General features: G+C 39.4%; 1 protein-coding gene across 38 annotated transcripts in view; it reads right to left on the reverse strand.

Annotated features, from left to right (window-relative positions):
- Nucleotides 1-5,068: 5,068 nt before the first annotated feature.
- NRCAM (neuronal cell adhesion molecule) overlaps nucleotides 5,069-20,122 on the reverse strand; it is a 167,697-nt gene continuing 152,643 nt past the window's right edge. For 18 of the 38 annotated variants that reach the window (XM_075081001.1, XM_075081012.1, XM_075081007.1 and 15 more), the window contains 3 exons: nucleotides 17,216-17,294; nucleotides 11,439-15,409; nucleotides 7,376-7,452 (listed from right to left, as the gene is read on the reverse strand). In XM_075081001.1, the coding sequence (XP_074937102.1) occupies nucleotides 13,570-15,409; nucleotides 17,216-17,294 (1,919 nt within the window). In that variant the 3' untranslated portion in view covers nucleotides 7,376-7,452; nucleotides 11,439-13,569. The other 20 variants (XM_075081029.1, XM_075081023.1, XM_075081021.1 and 17 more) reach the window with 4 other exon arrangements.

Below are 20,122 nucleotides of genomic sequence, written 5' to 3' on the forward strand. Positions count from 1 at the left end.
ACAAGAATGGCCCTGACGTGCTGAGACGGTTCCTGCAGGCAGAGGCCCTCTGAAGGTGATGCCGTCTGACAACGCGAATCAACTCGGCGTTTCTTCGTTCTCATTTCAGAGCAGCGGGGCTTCTGGTGGTGCGATACTGAAAATGTGCTGCGTGTTGCCTGTCCTGATCAAAAGGGTTAATAGCGGTCACCCTCCTGGACACACGTTAAAAGGAGTGACTTACAGGGCGCCGGGGCAGGCAGAGCAGGCACAGCGCCGAGCTCTGCGCCCGCTGCTGCGACACCCGCCCCGCCTGAGCGTGAGCTGCCGTGTGACAAGCCATTCCCATCCTCACGTGTCAAGACCTTAAGCCTTTCTTCTTTGACAGAGAGATTAAGGGCAATCCTGCCAAATTCCAAACCAGATCAAGTACGGTACTTTGGCGAGATGAACTACTGGCCTACAAACTACCCGGCGCAGGCTGGACCCCGGGGCTTCTCACGGGGAATTTGTTCCCTCCAATTTTGCAGGCTCAGCCGTGGGCACCACGTCGCCCTTTTCCGAACTTATTCTGAGCCTTTACGTGAACTGCAAATGCTGAGGTAATTGGCTGCAAACTAACCAAACCAATACCATTTTTTTAAACTTTTATTTTTTTCATAGCTGCCAAGCACAGGTACCCACAAACACTGATCTGGGAGCTGACAAACCAGTGAGGCATTTGGCTGGTGTCTGATTCTGCTTCCATAAAGCGCTATTTCCGTGCGCCTTTAGGACCAGGCTGGCTGCTAAATTTCAGACCAAGCATCCCCATCCCATAGTTCGTACCAATTTACTTTTCCAATTCTGCCCAAAACGCCCCTGAAATTTATGATCATGATGACAAATGGGTAAATTAGAATAAGGTCATTAATATTATAGCTTACACAAATAGCATTATTGCTTTTTGCAAAACAAGGAAATCATTATGAACTTGTATCTTATTCTAATTAGTCACTATTTTATATATACCTTTTTGTATATATAGAAAAGTATCTATAAAACATATCTATACATGCACTCCCATGGGACGTGAACTTAGATGCCTTGCTTTGGGTAGCAGTTTTCCCCAGGCTTCTGCCAACCAACACCTGTGACTTCCCCCTAGTGGCCAACTGTTATTTTTAAACGCTGATGATTAAAGACTGGGCTGCCTCTTGCATTAAAAAAAAATCAGTTTGTTTTAGAAAAATATATACGACCTTCCCTTTTGATAAAGTTTATGATGATTGCCTAATTTTAATAGAACAGCAGCGGCTGGTTTCTTTTTAAAGCGAAAATTGTGAAGCAAACATTTGTTGGGAGAAAGCCAGGAAGAAAAAATAATTTCAGCTAAATAAAAGTTCTTACTGGCTAATTGCCTCAATTGTTCACGTTCTATAATTACATCTACGAACTGCGGCTTGTGGACCACTACAAAATTAAAGCTAGAGTAGTGTAACCGGTTTTCTAGTGCTTCCGCATGTGGTGTTTGTCTCTAGAGACCATCAGATGGCCGAGCAAAGGACATTTTTCCTCTCCTTACTGGAAATCAAACCATTCTAGCCCATGTCAGCTCTTTTCCCATTCATCTGTCTTCTGGCTTGGCCAGAAATTGTTTCAGTTAGCTGCCTTTTTTTTTTTCCTCCCCCCTCAGGTTTATTTTTTTATGAAGAAGCTCTTCAGAAGCATTGATTTTAGTATTCCAGGTTTGGAGTCCTCATCCCGTAGGTTCTTGATTCACTGAACAGTTTGTATGACTCCCTTGTATCTGCCTTATCCCAACAGCTTGGAGAATGCCCGTTTTCCTCAAATTATGGCAACAACACTGGTCAAGCTCCCAAGCAAAGGGAAAAGGGTCTCTTCAGCTGGCCTTGCCCTGTACTTACAGAAAGCAGTTGCTTCCCAGGTGGCAGTTTTAGCTTGCTTCAAAAAGTAAGGAAATGAAAGCAACTGCCTCGTGTGTTTGCTTGTCCACCTCTCTGAGTACTTCCCTCTCCCCAAAACTGCAAACTCATTGGCAATTTTCAATTAAATTTGACAGAAGCCTCAAAAGATTAGCAAGTCCTCATCAATCTCCTGAAACAACAGTTGGATAAATAGAAAAAAAACCCAAAACATAGAATTCCCTGGAAGGAGATGATGTACCATTACTCCATTATATGCTGGTGTCAACAACAGACAGTCTGGTCTACACCTGGCGGGTTGTGCTGCTGGAGGCTGGCAAGGGCTCCTGCTGCCTCTGCCTTGTGGGCACAGCAGCCTCTGGGATGGAATCTCAGGGTTCTGCCCTCAGGCCAGCCATCTAAAGAGCTGTTTCTCACATCTTTAAAGGAAATCTCAAATATTATACCTTTCTTCTTTCATTTCTCTGTCCCAACAGTTTCATTTTCGCTTGCTCTTCTTCCTACAGTGCCGGACAGGCTAACTTTCCACACTGGCATGCCGTAAGGCCTCCCTCGCTACAGCACATAAATTGCAGACCATCTACTTGGAATATATTCTGAATACTACCATTACAAAACTTCATTTGTCCCCTTAGTCCTATGAAGTCTGGAAGCCCTCTAGACCTTTGCAAACACAAGGCAGAGCAATGTATGGAGTGGGCGGCTATCATCTGGAGAGAAGACGCTGTGTGTCAAGACCAAAGCATCCCTCCTCAGAGGCCTGTGGCCTGGGAAGCAGGGCAGCACCCTCTGGGAGACACACATCAAATGCAGTTTATTATCAGAGGTAAATGTAGTTCACTCCTTAATGCTGCGCGAGACCTAGCAATTTTTAAGAAGTTAGGCACCAGAGTTAGACTGTCTAAACTTTCCCCATTTCCTGGACACGTGTATTTGTACAACGTGGCAGGCCGGGGGCTGCGGCATTTTCCTCCTCTCCACTTATATCCAAAATGAAGTAGAAAACCAGGCAGAACTAAATCCAATTTACGGTAGCAGCTTAGATTTTGACATGATGCCATGGGTTTTTTTTCAGCTGAGAGGGGAACCATGCTATCTTCTGAACTTCTTTATTCTACCGGAGCACCTCAGGGTAAGGGAGAACAGGACACAAGGCTGGCCGCGTCCCGGTGACAGGACCTGCCTCCTGCCCTGCCTCACTCTCCAGCTTGTAACAGATGCAGACCCATTACTTGCAAGCCGGCTTCAATTTTATCCCGCAGGGCTTCCCCAGGGGACAAAGCAAACGCTGCCAAATTCACATTTGGGCAAACTTCTCCAACCCCAAATGAGGGATCTATCCTTCGGTTATTAAACATGATCAATTTTTTTATCTGCTCACCTATACACGCGCACAAGGAACTTTGCGTGTATTTTTGTTGTCAAAAGTTGTGAAATCGCAAGGATCACAATGTTCCTCCTCGCTTACAGTCACGATGGATCACATCTACTGTCTGTCAAAGTCCTGTTGACGTGTATTTATCTTGACAGTTTGGTCTAAAGTTTCCACTTCATGTGTACAAAGAGCAGAAAGAGATCCCTTCAGAGATTAAAAAATAATGGCCTGTTGGATTTGCACCCCAGGGAGCATCATTTGGGGGTAGATTCCTACAAGTAGCACATTCAGTTATGTCCGTCTTCCTGTGATACCAGTTGCTGCTTCTGCCAGCCCTTTGAAACGTTCTTTCCTGAGGTAGTAGGAGGGGGAAGCCTGAGAGAGGGAGGGAGGGAGCCAAACACACAACAAAGGAAAATTACTCTTCAGAAATTATTGAAATCTCATTGCCTTCCTGCTTTTCTCCCTAATTCTTCTTTCAGAGAAGAAAACACTTCCATACTGGAGACAATATTTCTTTGTACGTTATTTCTCTAGCTTCTGTCTCAAAATGGGCCAGACAGCACACGAAGAGAATTTGGTTCCCAAATCTTTTGCCCCTTTGCTACGTGGAGCCACAAGGAACCCGCGTTCTCCCAGGAACAATACGAGAATAGAAGATTACGAGAAAAATTACTGCTAGGGTATCCTCTTTCATTCCCTCCGGATTTATACAATCATCACTTCAGTGAGAATAAAACCAAAAGCAAAGGCGTATCAGTAAAAGGAAAGTGTAGCAACTATACGTATAGTACACTTTGGGCAACATGCACAAAGAACCTACATGTGCCTCCAAAAATGGTTATTGTATGAAATCTTTTGCCCCAACAAAGCCTAGGGAACTCAGACCCCTCTTTTTAGGAATCATTCTTTAATCAAAACAGAAACCGCTCTGTATTTCACATCTCCCAGTCAATGCATATTGCTGGAAAAATCAAGAGATACCTGTACAGTACAACAGGCAGCCCAGCATCTGAAGGTGCCAGAACTGAGGCTGTGCAGAGAGAAGCTGGAATAGCCAGGGATTTCCAGTACACAGAGGTGGCTCAGAAGGCTGACAGAATGGCTTCCGAGTCAGCGATAAAATCCCTCCTTCAAGCACCAAGGCCAAACATCAACCTTCTGGCATATCTCCCGAAGCACCGGTGTCTCTCAGAATCCACGGCTCTCCTGCAGTCCTCCCCGCAGAGCTGCTGCCCTCCTGCCCAGTCTGTTTCCATTCGTACACAGAATAGACATGATATGAAAAGAGCATTGCAATGGATTTTGTGTACTGTAAAACATGGTATTTAAAATTCCCTCCCTTTGTGTACGGTTTAAAACAAGCGCCCTAATTTTGTATGTCAGCTAATTCCTTTAGGACACAAAATCCTGATTTGGGATCCTACCTGTGGCCTCTTAATTTCGGATGAGCATTCTTATTTTCTCTTATTCACTCTTGCAGGTATGCAACACAACTATTTTGGATTTTTTTCTTTGCAGAAATATGACTAAATAAAGCATCCATGGGAGTGAAACGAAATAGCAGGGAATTTCAATAGGAAACAGTCAGACAAATTCACAGTTTTTCAGACGGTAGCACGTAAAGATATGCACCTTTCCGTAAACACTTTGGTTGCAGTACATAAAGTCCTGCAACATCATGGCAACAACTTCCACCAGAGTTGTTTCATCCTTTTCCCACTTTGAGTTCCTGATTACGCGGCGAATCAGATGTGATTTTTAGTGCTCGTGTAAACAGAACAAACGGTGAAATTTTAAAACCACATTTATTTTTAATACAAAATCTGTTGCACTATTACAGAAGTGAGCCTGTACGTTTACCCCCACATGCACAGATAATTCAGCATCTACAATTAAATAAGAGCAAAATCATATTTCTCTTTTAACAAAACCGTTGGCAAATCTTATTAAGAAATGTTCTCTTTGTGCTTTGTCATCAATGTTTGCAGAATTCGTTTCTTATTTCGGTTCCCGTTAAGAAAACTGAACAATGGAAAGCTCAAAGGTGCGAAAGAAGCTTATTACAGCTACCCGACGTTCGTGATTACTTCGGTTGTGCTTTACCTACAATATATACATGAAAGCTGTGAGGAGTACTATGGTCTAATGTAATGCGCTGGCAAAAGCTCTGACTGGTTCAATTCGGAATCGGCAGTAAATAACCAGAGCAGCTCACTATTTCGTTTTCACAGCAAAAAAAAAAAAAAAAAAAAATGTATTTAAGTAGATGCTTTAAAATACCATGCACACCATTGGCTATAGTACTTCTTACACAGTACAACATAAGCTGTCTTGTTTTATTTGTCTGTAACACCTAGAAGCATATAGCGTCTACGCTTTAAGTGTATTTACAAATTCAACAAAATATCTACATATAAAAAGCTTACTTAAAATTAAACTTGATGCAAGTTATGAAAAACCAATTTATTGGCAAATGAAACTGAGCATTCCTTCAACCATAGGTTGTTATAAAAATTTATATTTGGAGGTAAACATTTGATTGATATAGTATGCGAGAAAACAATTTTGTAACCGATAATGGCAATCCTTTACCACTAAACCGTATTAGCACTTGTCGGACCGAACGCTGAGGTTCCGAGCGGTCACCCCCACGCTGCTTCAGGGTGTCGATCGCTACAAAGCTGCCGCGCTGGCCGGGCCGGGACAGAGGGAAACGCGCTCTCGCTGGTGCAGACGGCTGGTTTGGGGTTCTAACGATTTATTTACCAAGAGCTTATACCTTGCTGTGTTAGTAAATAATTTAATTCCGGCTGTGTTTTGATGGTTTTTTTTTTGAATCTTCTAATGCCATGAAGACACGTTGTGCTGTAACTGTCTAGAAAGCACTTACGTTATTTTTAAAGGAAAATAAAAACCACGCTCCTCTTTGTGGAATTTAAAATATTTAAAGCCTTCCATTTTTAGCACAACACTTTCATAACAATTTTTTTCCTTCACATTTTTACTTTATTTGGCAAAGATAGTAGTCCGCTAATCAGAGTTGACTGCACCAACTGATTTAGTAGTACAGCGCATTATGGAATGCATATTGTATAAAGGCACTGAATGTATTTTGCCCTGTGTTTTCTGGAATATTTTCTCTCATTTTAAAGTTTTTCTTTCAGTGACTGTACAAATTCTAAAATGCATTGCAATGCGTATCTTTTATGCCCTAAAATCAATCCAATGCGTTTTGATGTAAAAATAGAACACTGTACTGCTGTAATACTTGATAGATTAAAAAGGCTATAAAGTAATAGGAGCAAAGAGCAGATAATAGGGTCTCATTAAGCATCAGCAAATGCAAGTGTCATACTTAAATCATTTAGCAATTATAGACTGTACATACTGTTCCTAACTGTCTTGCAAAAAGACGTATGATAGCTAGACATTAAGTCACCAATTTCACAACAATGTCCACAAAGACATTGAAGTTCTATATAATACTACTATAACACTCCGACAATGAAAACGGAATTCATACCCAGGGATTCGGCTGAGGACTGCATAACAAATTGTCAAACCATGGTTTTCTAGTGTACACGAGATTATCTGTGAATTGTGTAGCTTTTCTTTTTTTTTTCCCCCCATGCATTATACTGTATTTTCAACAGGAAACAGAATTATAAGTCGATGCTATTGTTTGTGTCAGTTCCTTCTAAAAAAAGTAAAAAGAGCCAAGTTCTGAACAAAAATTTGAATTTCGTGTTTTGATTCACACTAACATACCACTTAATGTGTCGTTACGCTGTATAATTGTATTGACCTGCGTATTCTCATAGCATAAACGTCTTGTGGTGAGGAGCTCCGCTACCTGCGTGTTGATAGTACGAGAAGGAGGATGTACAAGTGCTTTAAACGAACTGAAGATACAAGGGGATCGAGTTCTGTGGTTACACAAATGAATTCATGGCATTTACAGGAGAAGGAGCCTCAGAGCTTTCATTTCCTTCGGCAGGTTCTTTCTCTTTTTTACCACTATACTGTCCAATAAAGGAGCCATCCTCATTGAACTGACCATTTACACCTTCTCCATAGTCAACTAAACTATCATCACTGTCTTCTTTTTTCACAGTTCTGTCTGAAGGTGTCCGGCTTCCTTTTTTTAGAGGTTTGTGGTCCTCTGCATCACTGGAGACACAAACAAACAAACAAACGAAAGGAATTAACCGATGCATTATATATTAAGACAACATCAGCCACGCATGCAGAGTTTATAAAAAAGCATGTGTGCAGCCCTGTAATCCTTTAGTAAACCCACATCACATTGTCGAGACAGAGCAATATGATGCAGTTGACATGAATACATGGGGTAGGAATGGTTTAAACAGGGAATGTCTTCAGTGGAGGGAGGGGGTTTTGCAGTTTAGGGGTTCCCCCCTCCCCGCCCCAATCGTGCATGACACCTCAAATGATAAGACTTGTGCCCTTGGCTTGGAAGCAATTTAGATGCTACTGCAAGCATTAAGAAGTGTGTTGTGAAGTTATAAAAAAATAATTTATTTGTTCTCCACAGTAACAAGCTTATGATGTGCCGTGAAGTTAGTCTGTTAAACTTCTTAATTTCTTTGGCTCCTTGAACATGAATGAAGAATGAATTTGGTTAAATGAAATATACTGATTTTCTTTACTAGTATAAAGAAAATAAAAGTGCTGCATTTCAAATAATTTGTTACGTAATGCAGGCCAGACTTGCAATTGTCAACCTTACCTTTCAAGAGACCTACATATTCCATTAAAAGGGTGCAGAAGAAACAAATGAAAATAGCCTAAGAAGAAAAGCAAAGTCCATATCCTGATAGTGATCAGTATTTTATCAATAATAATTTGCTCTTAAAATTGCTAAAACATTTACTGTATACAGGCAAAGTGACAGTTTAGCTTACAGTAGCTACAGCTGAGCAGTTAAGAGCATGCTTCGTTTTTTTCATTACTTATCAGATCAACCTCCTTATCCTAGTCCGTAACTGATAACGTGTTCTGACAATGATGATGGTGGTTTGGAGGACAACAGAAAAAGGAAAGCAAAGAAAGGCGGGGAGGGAGGGGTCCCTGTAGCAAAGTACTGTGGTCTTTCCCTCGTCAGTGGAAAAGCTGCAGCACCATCAGCATCCCCAAATAAATGTGCAGCTGTGGTAAGCTTGTATTTCATGAAATACATGTAGTTGGGCTCTCTTCAGAATCCTTTACGCCGCTCTTCAGTTTCAGGATGAAGATTTCGGCGGCAGCTCTAAAGCATTTCCAGTTAAAAACCGCTATTGCCAGCTGCACTTCTGCGTGCAATTATTTACCTTGTCTTAAACAGAACATGTGACTTTATTTGCATATAGGGTACAAACGAGTAAGTGATTTTTGATTTTTTTATTTAAAGACTCCCAGCTTATGGAAAATATAAAGAAACATGCATAGAATGTCAACAAAAATATATTTACAATGTCCACAATATATATATATATTCAGCAAATTATTTTAACTGTGTAATTCCTAAAAACAAATCCCTTAGTTCTTCCAATAATTATATTTTCTATTTTTTTTCTAATGAATATCTTTGAACACCCAGAGGAACCATATATATATATATAGCACATACAAGGTCACACAGATTATATTGTTAGCTCACAAGTGCCCTGTTCAGAAACGTTTCACTATTGCTAGAAAACCATGACAGCAATGTTCCTTGAAGCTGCTTCTCCTCATCTCATCATCTTTTTTGGAAAACTCCAAGTTATCATGCTCTAAAAGAAGTACACCTCTAATATGCATATACTGACAGGCAAAGCATACCAGAGACTTTACCCTTCTATGCATACACAGGAAAGAAGTGGTAGGAATATCTATCTTATTAACGTGTAAAAAAACTTTCACGTTTAAAACACACAAAGGCAAAAACTCTGAACTTGACTGTATAAGTCGTGACATTGTTTTTATTTATTGCCGTGTACATGGCGAGAGGATAAATATCGTATTGTTGATCTCCTGTGCTCACTGATATCACAGACATACAGGCTAGTAACATTTAAAATAATGCTACTCCAGAACGTCAAGCATCCAGCAGCAAAGTGCAAACGCTTATAACGCTGCAAACACAAGCAGATTACAGAGACGTGACTGAAGAGGGTTCATTCTGGAAGGACCCTGTATTTGAAAGGTTGAAGATAGAAATGAGTATTTCACAGTCACTTGCAATGCAGTTTCCCCACTGCCCTCAGCGGGGGGCATCAGAGTCACCGTAATGGGTTACACAACGCAACTGAAGACCGGGCCCTCACTCTGAGCTAGTACCACGTCCTGCTCCCAAAGAAGAACGACCTGCAGCGTTTAATGTCTTCTGGGTAACAGCCTTTAGTAAAGAACATTGCACATATGGTCTGCTGTTTGATTTTAGATGAGTAGCTTCATAATTGCTTACACTGTAATATGTAGGAATGAAATTAAAATTGCATTTGTACCATATTCCAACTGGTCAGGAAACTCTGTGCGAATATTCTCAAGTGTGACCCTACCCAGTGTAATTCACTAGGCTAGAATACACACTAAATAAATAATACACCATCAGGGTTTAAAATATCCAAATTTTTCTGTTTAATCCAATATAAAGCTTGATTTTAGCTTATAACTTAGATAAATCTGGGTACAGGAACTTCTGCTCTTAGGGTTTTTGTGTTTGCATTTTTGAAAACAAAGTTTATTTATAAGCTAAGCAATGAAGAAATACTTACAAAGTGGGTTGCATTGTGCCTGGGATTTTTCTGTATTTTAGTAAGGATGCGGATTCTACTGTCTGTATAATTGAAAACCAACCAACAAACCTGCAGATTTACCCAGGAGTGTACCTACACAGAAGTGGGCACTGGTGTAAGAGCACGGTTACAGCAGATGCAAAAAATCTAATCTGAATCTGGGGTGTCTCTCCCTTTTTGTACTATAAAAGTCCAGAGAGAAGTTCTGCCAAGGCTCTGGCAGAAAAGATGTGGGATTATCCAGGGTGCTTTCCACTCTTTGTTCAGGAAAAGGAAATATATGCTATGGTACCATTTATTCTTTATCAAACTGGATTATGACCGTTGTATTAGATGAATACAATGTTTTGGATGGAAGGGAAAGAAACTGAGGAATAAAAAGCAAAACAACAAGCAGGAAAGAGGGGAAAAAAGTGAGGACACCAATGTTTTGGACAGCACTTTTGTAACCCTGGGGGTGCAAAACAGAAAAGGGACCCTGGTACTCGGGGGAAATTAATGTATTTCGTTTGCCTCCAAGAAGCAAACTGCAAAAGCCACTGGATTGCATTATGAATATGGATGCCCAAAGAACTACAGAATACTTTAGGCTGTAGAACATATAATACTATATTGCAAAAACATGTTAAAGCCATAAAATTTGATACAGTATCTGCAAAATTTGCTAATCTTGCTTACAATTGTTCATAAAACTCTTCCAAAGTACAACCAGGATAGATCGTAATATAGTTTTTGTTTGTGATTTTGCTTGCTGTCTTTTATACTAACCTACTGTAATATCTTGAAATTAAAAAGTACAAATTGGGTTGATTAAAATTATAGTGGAACACTGAAGAAGTTTTTGAAATATGTCACGTACACAATGCATACAATTAATAGTAAGAGAATAAGTACTGGGAGGAAACAAAACAAGAGGTGAGAATGGGTATGAATTTTATATTTAGATAGGACAGCCACGACAGTTAAGTCTAGGGATACCTTTACTATTTGTTGTCTTACAAATAAATTCCGTATTACTAGTTTTTTAGGGATGAAAGTTGCTCCGTGAAGACCGATATGTACCAGTCATTTTGGTAAGTACTGAGATGCACCACACGCGTTTCTTGCCCTTTTAGCAAGAATAGTGTTTTAATATTAGAGTATTAAAGCGTACTCTAAAAGCATGATTTAAATATTTTTCATAAACAACTGCGAATATATGAACACGTTTCTTTTTCTTAGTTTAATGAAATATACAGCAAACTTGCAGCTAATGAAGACATACGAAGAAGTATGGTGGTGACAACATGTGTAAGTGCAATGTACAAACTTTTTTTTCTTTTTTTTAAAGAGTACTTCCATTTCACAAGCTCATCAGTTATTGAAAGAAATATGTACCTTGAAATCTCCTTTCTTCTTTCAACTTTTCAATTTTTCTTCCTTAGATATGGGTACATGCAGCAACCAGTCAGAATGGGGAAGACAGTTTTACGATGCCTCTGCAGTCCAGCAGGCAACTAGTTCCCACTAAACTTTGCCACATTCATGGACATGCAAAAAGACTCAATATATGGTTAGCAATATACTACTTTTCCTTATAACACAACTGTCAGATGAAAGGCAACATAAAACAAACAAAATGGATAAAGCATTCTGGGCTATTGGACGCAGAAAGAGGATGCAGAAGATGAAAACCGTTGGCAGTAAATTCCTTCTTCTGTGCCCTCGGGTCAACGGCCCAGAAACGCTTGAGTATAATCAGTCACGCAAAGCCACAGAAGTACCTTACACTATGGCTTCCCTGCACGCTCCAGCACAACCTCTGCCCCAACACCTGACAGGTTTCTGCTCACGCTCCTCAATTGATAGGACTGTGCAGATGAAAAATGCTCTCCCTAGATGCTTCTGCACCTGTATCAATCCAGGCTTCAAAAAATGTTACTATTTGTAATCTAGCTAAGATATAAGCACATCTGTATTAGTTTTCTGAGTAGTTTTTCTTTAGCATCTCTGTCTGTAATATTCAATCTTCAATCCTGGCATAAGCTGCAAAAACTGGGAGACTAAGCTCTGACTTTAAATGGTTGAAATGGGTTGAAAAAGTTGCTGTTAGTCAAAGAACCTGACTCACTCCTCGTGAAAATTTTGAAGAAAAATCTGCTTCGGAGAAATTCAACCAACTGTCCACCTTTGCTATTTCTGGTGGAAAATTATACAAAGCGAAATCAAAGCACTGATTTCAAAAGTAGTGACACAGATGTTCAAGAATTAAAATAAGAACCGCCACAGAAAGCACGTGTGCATAAATGAGGACATCATAAGACCACTGCCAAATCCAATCTTAATAAGAGACAAGAATTCTTCAGGCAGTCCACTGACACCATCTCTTGCGCCAGAAGGGACCAAGCTTAGAATTATGGTGCTGAGGCACAAATCATTGCTAGGTCCCCCTGGAAACACACCTAAGCTGCAATAAAACACTACTGTAGTTACAAACTATATTCTCATTGTTAATCAACCCAGAAGAAGAAGGAAGAGTAATATCTAGTGATCTCAGAACTCTTCATCAGCTATTTCCAGGAAGTCTCTCATAGCACATCCAAGTGTCAAAATGTTGACGAGAGGCAAAATAATTCAACAAAATGTGCGAACATCCTGCATTACCGCACTACCAGTCCTACTACTGTAGTTGACTTGTCCTGTTTGATCTTCCTAAGAACATTTTGCAGACTGCAATGAGACACTAGACTTTCATACTTCCTGTGAAGTTAACTAAGAAATGCATACTTGCAGTCTCACCCCACCCATGAATCCACAGGTCTGTAGATGCCATAACTTCTTAATTTCTCTTGATTTATGGCCCAGGATGGGAATTTAGGCTGATTTATACACCCACGCTGACCTGAACAATTTGAATTTAAATAAACATGCATTTGTGAGACTTCTTGTATTTCTTGCAGTTTCTTAGCGTAAGCATTGACTATCCACAATTTACTATCTCAGTCTTCTACAACTCAGGAGACCACTGGGATTGTGGTGTAGTTCGCTACAGAGGCGCTGTTTTCCCTTATTATGTAAAAGTGCAGGTACGTCTCCAGCCACAGGAACAGAGTGTACCCAGTCATTTTGTGGTTCCTGAAACACTTGTGTTTCCTAAAGCATTATTTCCTTCATTAGGTCGACAAGGTAGGAAAATCTGATGTTGGCTGGTTCTGCAGAAAGTATGCTCTTTGATGAAGCCGAAGAGTGCAAAACTTCAAACAAGTCCAAGCCGTCCCAAGAATACTGGGAAGCCTAGAAATTGAATGTGACAAAAACCTCCCCTAAAATTGAGAGCTATGACTTCTCTAGAATATATTAATTAATCATTAAGATTGAAGTAATTTAATAATTTAAATCTTATTTTGAAACAACTAATTTTGTAAGCATTGAGCTTACTTGTCCAGAAATATTGAAGTCTATCCAGTATAAATTTCCAAGTCTTTCACTCTTCCCAGTTCCTGAGAAAGGAGAAACCAAGTCTATGTCCTTAGAAAGTTCCTCTTGATGGTCTGGTGTCTCTCTGAAAGTGAGATGTCCTTTCGTACTTGGCATTAAATGATTGTGAGACCTTATACTTTCCCCTCCCTCCTTTAAACTTTGGAGGAGAACGAAAGGAGCTCAGACACTTGTGAGGATAGGAAAATGACGACCTTCCAACAGAGCTCTTTTTTTTCAGCTGATGCGAGGCATGCTTGTGTTCTGAGAAATCCTTCATGATCTGGACCAAGGATTCACCAAATAGCTTGCCGCCTGTGTATGGTAAAGACAGCAGTTTACATTTTAGATCTAGTGATGAGGTCCAAGGACGTAGCCATATAGCTCTCCGGGCTACGGTGAGGCATGCCATGTTTTTAACGGTGAGTCTAAGAGAATCCTCAGCTGCATCGTGGATAAAATTAGCTGCAATTTTACATAGCCTGTGTTTCCTCTGCATGGCACCAGATGGGACCCATTTCTTTTTGAATCTGGCTCGTTCTTCCTCCAACCATATTAGTAACGCTCTAGAAGCATAAGTGCAGTAGATAGATACTCCAAGCTGGGCTGCAACTAGCTTGAAAGACCTTTTAATTGCTTCCTCAACCTTTCTATCAGTAGGATCTTTAGGGAGAGCATCCATATTAGCAGGCACTGATAGTACAGAATCACCAGTAACCAATGCTCTGTCTACCTGAGGCAAGGTCCCCCACAGAGCAGCTTTATCCACTGGAAAAGGATAGAGCTTATGTAGGACTGCTGGGGCTTCATGCTTTGCCTCAGGATTACCCCAAATCCTATGGACAAGATCTTCCACTGCTGAATGGATAGGAAGTGCATTATCTACCTCACCTTCCTCAGAGGGGATAAGCAATTCTTCTGAAGCACATTCAGATTTGGAAGATTTTAACATTAACACTCTCTTTATGTGCTCGAACAGATAATTCTGATTCTTCATGTCAAACTTACGCAGAGCATCCGGTCCTTCTTGGTCTTCTGTAGGGGACTCAGATGACACATCCCCATCTTCTGGGGATGACTCAACCTCCAAGGCTTTGTCAGCATCAGATTTCTCCTTCCCAGAAGCTGTCTGATCTTTTAAGTTGTCCATATGGTCAGACTCAAAAGTTTGGGAACTGCTCCCAGTTGCTTCCAGAGGAACCACTGGAACTTCTGTAATTGGCACCCTAGGATGCTTTACTGAATGGGACCTAGCCTGTGCCACAGAAGTTATACTTTGTCTGGCTGCTGTCAAAGCATCCTTTAAGACAGTAGCTAGCTCAGGCAAAATTACAGATTTCATTAATGAATTCTTTTCAGATTCAGAGAAGTGAGTAGTAGTAGAAGGTCTTACCTTCCTGTGGTAGGAGCTCTGATTGTCTTCTGAATCTGAGCTGTAGTCTGGGGTCTGACTGAACCAGCGCTGGAGAGAAGAATGTTGCCTTGCCAGTGAGCCATGAATTGAGTTGCTGAGGGGTTGCTGGAAAGGGGATGGCTGTCCTGCCTGAGAATCTGAGCCCTCCTCCGACCCCATTAGCTGTTGCTGAGAAGCATGAGGTCTAGAGCCATGCCTGTACTTCCATTCGTCTGACCTCTTTTCCTCTTGGCAGAGGGAGGCAGAAACAGAACTAACCCTTGTAAGCTCTGAAGACTGCCTAGCCCTCCTCCTGGTGTAGGAGGTCTCTGCTCTGGTGCTGTAGTATTGATCCCCTGACCTTCTGAAGAAGTTGGATTTGTCAGATCTCACAGACTTTGCTTTGGTAAAGACAGGGTCTGCTTCAGGAGAATTGGCACAGCTACCTTTTGTTTCCTTTTCCTTGTCCAGTTTCTTTCCTGTCCAAGCAGACATGGACCTGAAGTGATGAAAAAAGTTCAAAATACTCGAATTCCCAGATCTTTCAAAAATTACCTTTTTTTTTTTTTTTCTCCCAAGGGAAACCCTATACCCTTTTTCCTCAAAGAAGCACTGGATCATGACCAGTGCCACATGAGGCAGACAGACTGGGAACTGAGTGACTGCAGTGATGCTGGGCTGCAGAGAGGGTGCCAAGATATCTTCTGTAATCTGACTGGTTGCTGCTGCTGCCCTGTCTCTAAGGAAAAAAAGAGGAAAGCCCAATATAGACTAATTATACAGAAATACCTTTTAGAAAGGAGTTTTTGCATGGTAAATAGGATGAGCTCTTTCATGCAAACAAGTCTGAAAGCTTGGCGTGCATCTGTCCATATTCACCAGACATGAGGTGGATAAATGCATTATAAAATAATTTAATGAAGCACTAGATGATTGTATAGATTAACTCAAGCCACTTAAATACGGAGGCATAAATTCAAACCTTGCTACAGGTCACACATGAAAGCAGACTTGAACAGTCTTATTCTAGGCCTGAGAAAACATGTATTGAGGTCATACGATTTCAACAAATCTGTGTGAAGGTCAGTTTCTGCTGATGGAAGTTCCAAGTATCGAAAAACAGAGGAGCAATAAAGGAGAATGCAAACTGGACTGCCTCGGAGAACTTACACAGTACTTTTTAGCTCTGCTTCCAAACATTGCTTCACACTTCCCTTTTGATCAGCTGAATTTAATTAATCCATATGCACTTAATGCTGTAATAAAATTTTACTCTGAACTCATTAACAGAGTATTGTATTTTTTTAAAATCAAGGAAGAATAAACAGAAACTGCTCTTTGGCATTCAGAACTATAAATCTATTCCAGTCAGATCAAGATGCACGTTTCCCTTATGTGAAAGAAGCTATGGCAACAGAGTAGATCCTTCTTGAAAAAACTGTTTTTTCTATGTACATTTGTAAATGTCAGATCTTCAAAATAATAATAATGCTTTTGACACAGGAATGCACTACAAATTCTATTATAACACCCGTGTTAAATATAATGGTATTGACATATTTAGAAAAATAACGTTATTTCCTGTACTAATAAAAAAACCCCAACAAATAAAATGCTGCTTGTTTAAGAAGCTATACTCATAATTGTTACATGAACAGACTTGCCAAGGCATGCTTTTTGTAATGCCGGGAGACTCAGCTAGACTACATTTATAATAAAGGAAGAGAATCAGGAATGAGAGCTCTCTTGCATACTTTGAAGCTGCTTGCTATGTATCTTGTATGGAAATACATGAAAGGGAGATTTGTTTGTTCTTGTAGGACATTCCTTCACCTCTGTGTATAACATCACTTCCTTGTTATTGGATTAGGTGTTAGTACTGGCAGCCATTTTAAACGCATTTGTTTTCTAGTCAGTGTAACACAAGATTGTCTTTATTAGGCTCCAATTAGAAATGTATTTTCAAAAACCACAATGCTAAATGTGCCCTAAATGAAAAGACACTATATCTGGTATTTTAACGATCTGAAAGATGGGTTTGTAAATAAAGATTCCTCACTTTGAGACAACTGTGTTTAAATCTGGATTTCACCCTGCATTAGCAAATGGCTTATTCTAGGCTTGGATGTTTAATTGGTTTTTCTAATGGTGTGGTTGAAATGCTGTCTATAGATCTACACAACAATGGATATAGAATCTTTGTCAACATGGAAAAAAAGTTAGTTTTGAATTAATAAGTGTGATATTATATACAGTACACGTGTGGTATGAACAGTGAACATGACAAACCACATCAGCTGCTCACCTGTATTCACCAAATGTTCCATCATCTTCCTTCATAGGCTGTATTTCTGGATCAGCATGTGCATCCTCCTTTTCCTTCACTAAAATATTTGAAATAGTAATTTTCATCACAAAACTGCAAGATGTGAAACCTTAAGACCTTAATTTCTCAAACTGATCATATTTGAAAGGAACGTGGTTTGAACAAAAATTGTTTTTTCAACTGGGGCCTTAGGCTGTTTTATTTTTTCTTTTGAACGAAAAGATCTGTTAATTCGTTATAGAATGTTATTTTCATTCAAGTACAAAATACTGTATGTCATTCTGCATTAGTAAAACCTTTTCTTTTATTTCTAGCGGTGAAGAGAAAGTTTTGTTAAAAAACCTATTAAAATCTTTCTTTACTTATGTTATTAATAGAGCTATTATTTACTGGAATCTGAATAGTTTTACTTATCCATGCTCTGTAGTTCCTCTTAATATTCCTCTCATACTGATTGATAAAACTGAATCAGCTTCACTTGTGTTCACTGTCAGTTTGTACACTTTCTGCTTTCATTTAATGCATTAAGACTCCAGGGAATTTTAAGAATTATTAATATTGGAAAAAATAGGCATAGTCTGTTAATTTCTTCTTTTCTATAACATGATTAAAAGCAAAGCAAAACCCCCTACACTAGAACCCAATTTTAACACAATTGCCTCTTGCACATCCTTGTTACAGGTTTAGTCATCATTCACTAGTGGAAGCAAATCCATGCATGCAACTTGTCCCTATAAAAAAGCTATGCAGCTGTGTCAAAGCTGTGTCCTTTGACACAGAAACCCGCTAGCACTGGAGAAGACAGATGTTTACAGAAGACACATATTCCTGTGTGTTAAGATTGTTGATAGAGTAAAATAATAGACTGACTTCTGGACTTATCTTTATGGTCCTTCCCTTTTGCCTTTTCATTTCTGCTTTTCTGGCTACCACTCAAACCTTTCCCTTGTTTAGCAGATACAGTTATATAATCCAACTTGCAATCTCTTATCTTTTACTCTGGTAATTTCCACACTTAACTTGTGCATCATTAGTTTATATGCTGTTATTTAAGATGATATGAATCATTCCTGACAGTATTTCCTAAGTCTATAATTACAATAATGCATAAGACTTTGAAATGTACCTGGCTGCTACAATTTCATACTGAAATAATTTATTACTTTTTTCCAGACCGTAAGCAATCTTGTGACAACATGCTAAAATTATAACAAAAAAGAGTTAATAACTTCGTGCTTTGCATTTGTGACTATCTGTGGAACAGCACATTTGCAATGACACAAGAATACAGTCAGATCTAGAGTCACTGCTATAAACAAGATTACATACTGAATCTAGAAGTTTTATATACAGTCAAGGTCTACCTTTATATATGTTCGTGTATACACCTACCTATGTTTGCATTAAAAAATGGATCCCTTACACCTAGTAATTCTGCAGACACAAAGGAGAAAGGTCGTAGCAGGGATCTCCACAAACTAATGATAACCTTAGCATCCAACTGCCTTCTATGCTTTTTACTCAAACTGTGTTTTACCCTCTTCTAGGTGATGGCTCACTCCAAGTCCTCCCTAGCCTTTTCAGTGTCATCCCTTCACCTGTTTCACCCTCCCAATTTTCCATCTCTTTTCTCAATTCTCTCCACTAAAAGTCACTTTTCTATAACCTCTGTAATCTCATTTTCTTTTTAAAAACTCCAAATATTAGGAAAAAACCTAAGATGGTGTCTTCAGCCTGTAGTTCAACTCGTATACAACACTGTATTCCTTAATCATCTGTCTTTTCTCCATCGGCATAGGCAGTTGGGACAGAAGCTTCTCTTACTTAATTTTTGCTGTCACTGCAAATCTTTGCTCTCTCCATAAAACAATTAAACCATTAGACTGAACAGAGTAGGTGTTTTTATCTTCTTACAAAAATAATCTGCTATGATAAGTATAGCTGTAGAAGATTTGCTTATGAAGAGGAGAAGGTTTAAGTGTTCACTGACACTAGTTCTCAGAAGTGCACTGGTCAAAACAAGTAGGAGAAATTAAAACAGAGTATGTTTTTTTTTTTTCTTTTTTTACTTCTGTAAGTGCACCCATCTTTTTCATGTCCAGATTAACAATATGAACATCAAGAAGCATGAATTGACTTTAAATAAGCATTCTAGAGACTGGACATTACATCATTTCCAGACCTTTGGAGCCTGTAATATTGAACAGAATTTTTTCCTGAAATCAAGATTTTATTTGAAATTTAGCTATTGCACTTTCTATTGTAGGTAGGACAGGAAAAAGAAAAATGGAATTATCTTTCCATGCCCAGTTGAAGTCCATTCATATTCACTACTCATACTTCATGGCCTATCAGGCAGTACTACTATTCTATGTAAACTGCCCTTTTCAAATGAGCTTCAGTCTACGATCTACTCCATAAACACAAATACAAGACTGGGGAAAGACACATATATATAAAAGACACATATACACACATATACATACACAGGCACATATATGCCTTTTATAATACGTACGCCCAGAGAAATCAGAGTTTTGATAGAAGATGTACATGTATAGTTCCAATTTTAATTACGAATTATAAAATATATGTGGCCATTCCTAGGCCTAATACTAAAAAAAAACCCAAAAACACAAAACCCAAAACTAAAATGAAAAACTCTTATGAAGAAAAAATGATAGAAGAAAAAACAGCCTGACTGAAGGATGTTAACTTCAAATTTGGCTGCAAAAATGCAGAGGCTGAAGATGACACAGATTCTGAGGAGGAGGGTAACATATTTGCAACAAAATAATGTATGAAGGGATTTGTTGTATGAAAAGCATTCCCAGTACATTAAAGTAACACAGCAGCTATGATCTGGTATATGTTTCCACACTTTCT

Source organism: Phalacrocorax aristotelis, chromosome 1 (genome assembly GCF_949628215.1).
Source record: "Phalacrocorax aristotelis chromosome 1, bGulAri2.1, whole genome shotgun sequence".
Lineage (NCBI taxonomy): Eukaryota > Metazoa > Chordata > Aves > Suliformes > Phalacrocoracidae > Phalacrocorax > Phalacrocorax aristotelis.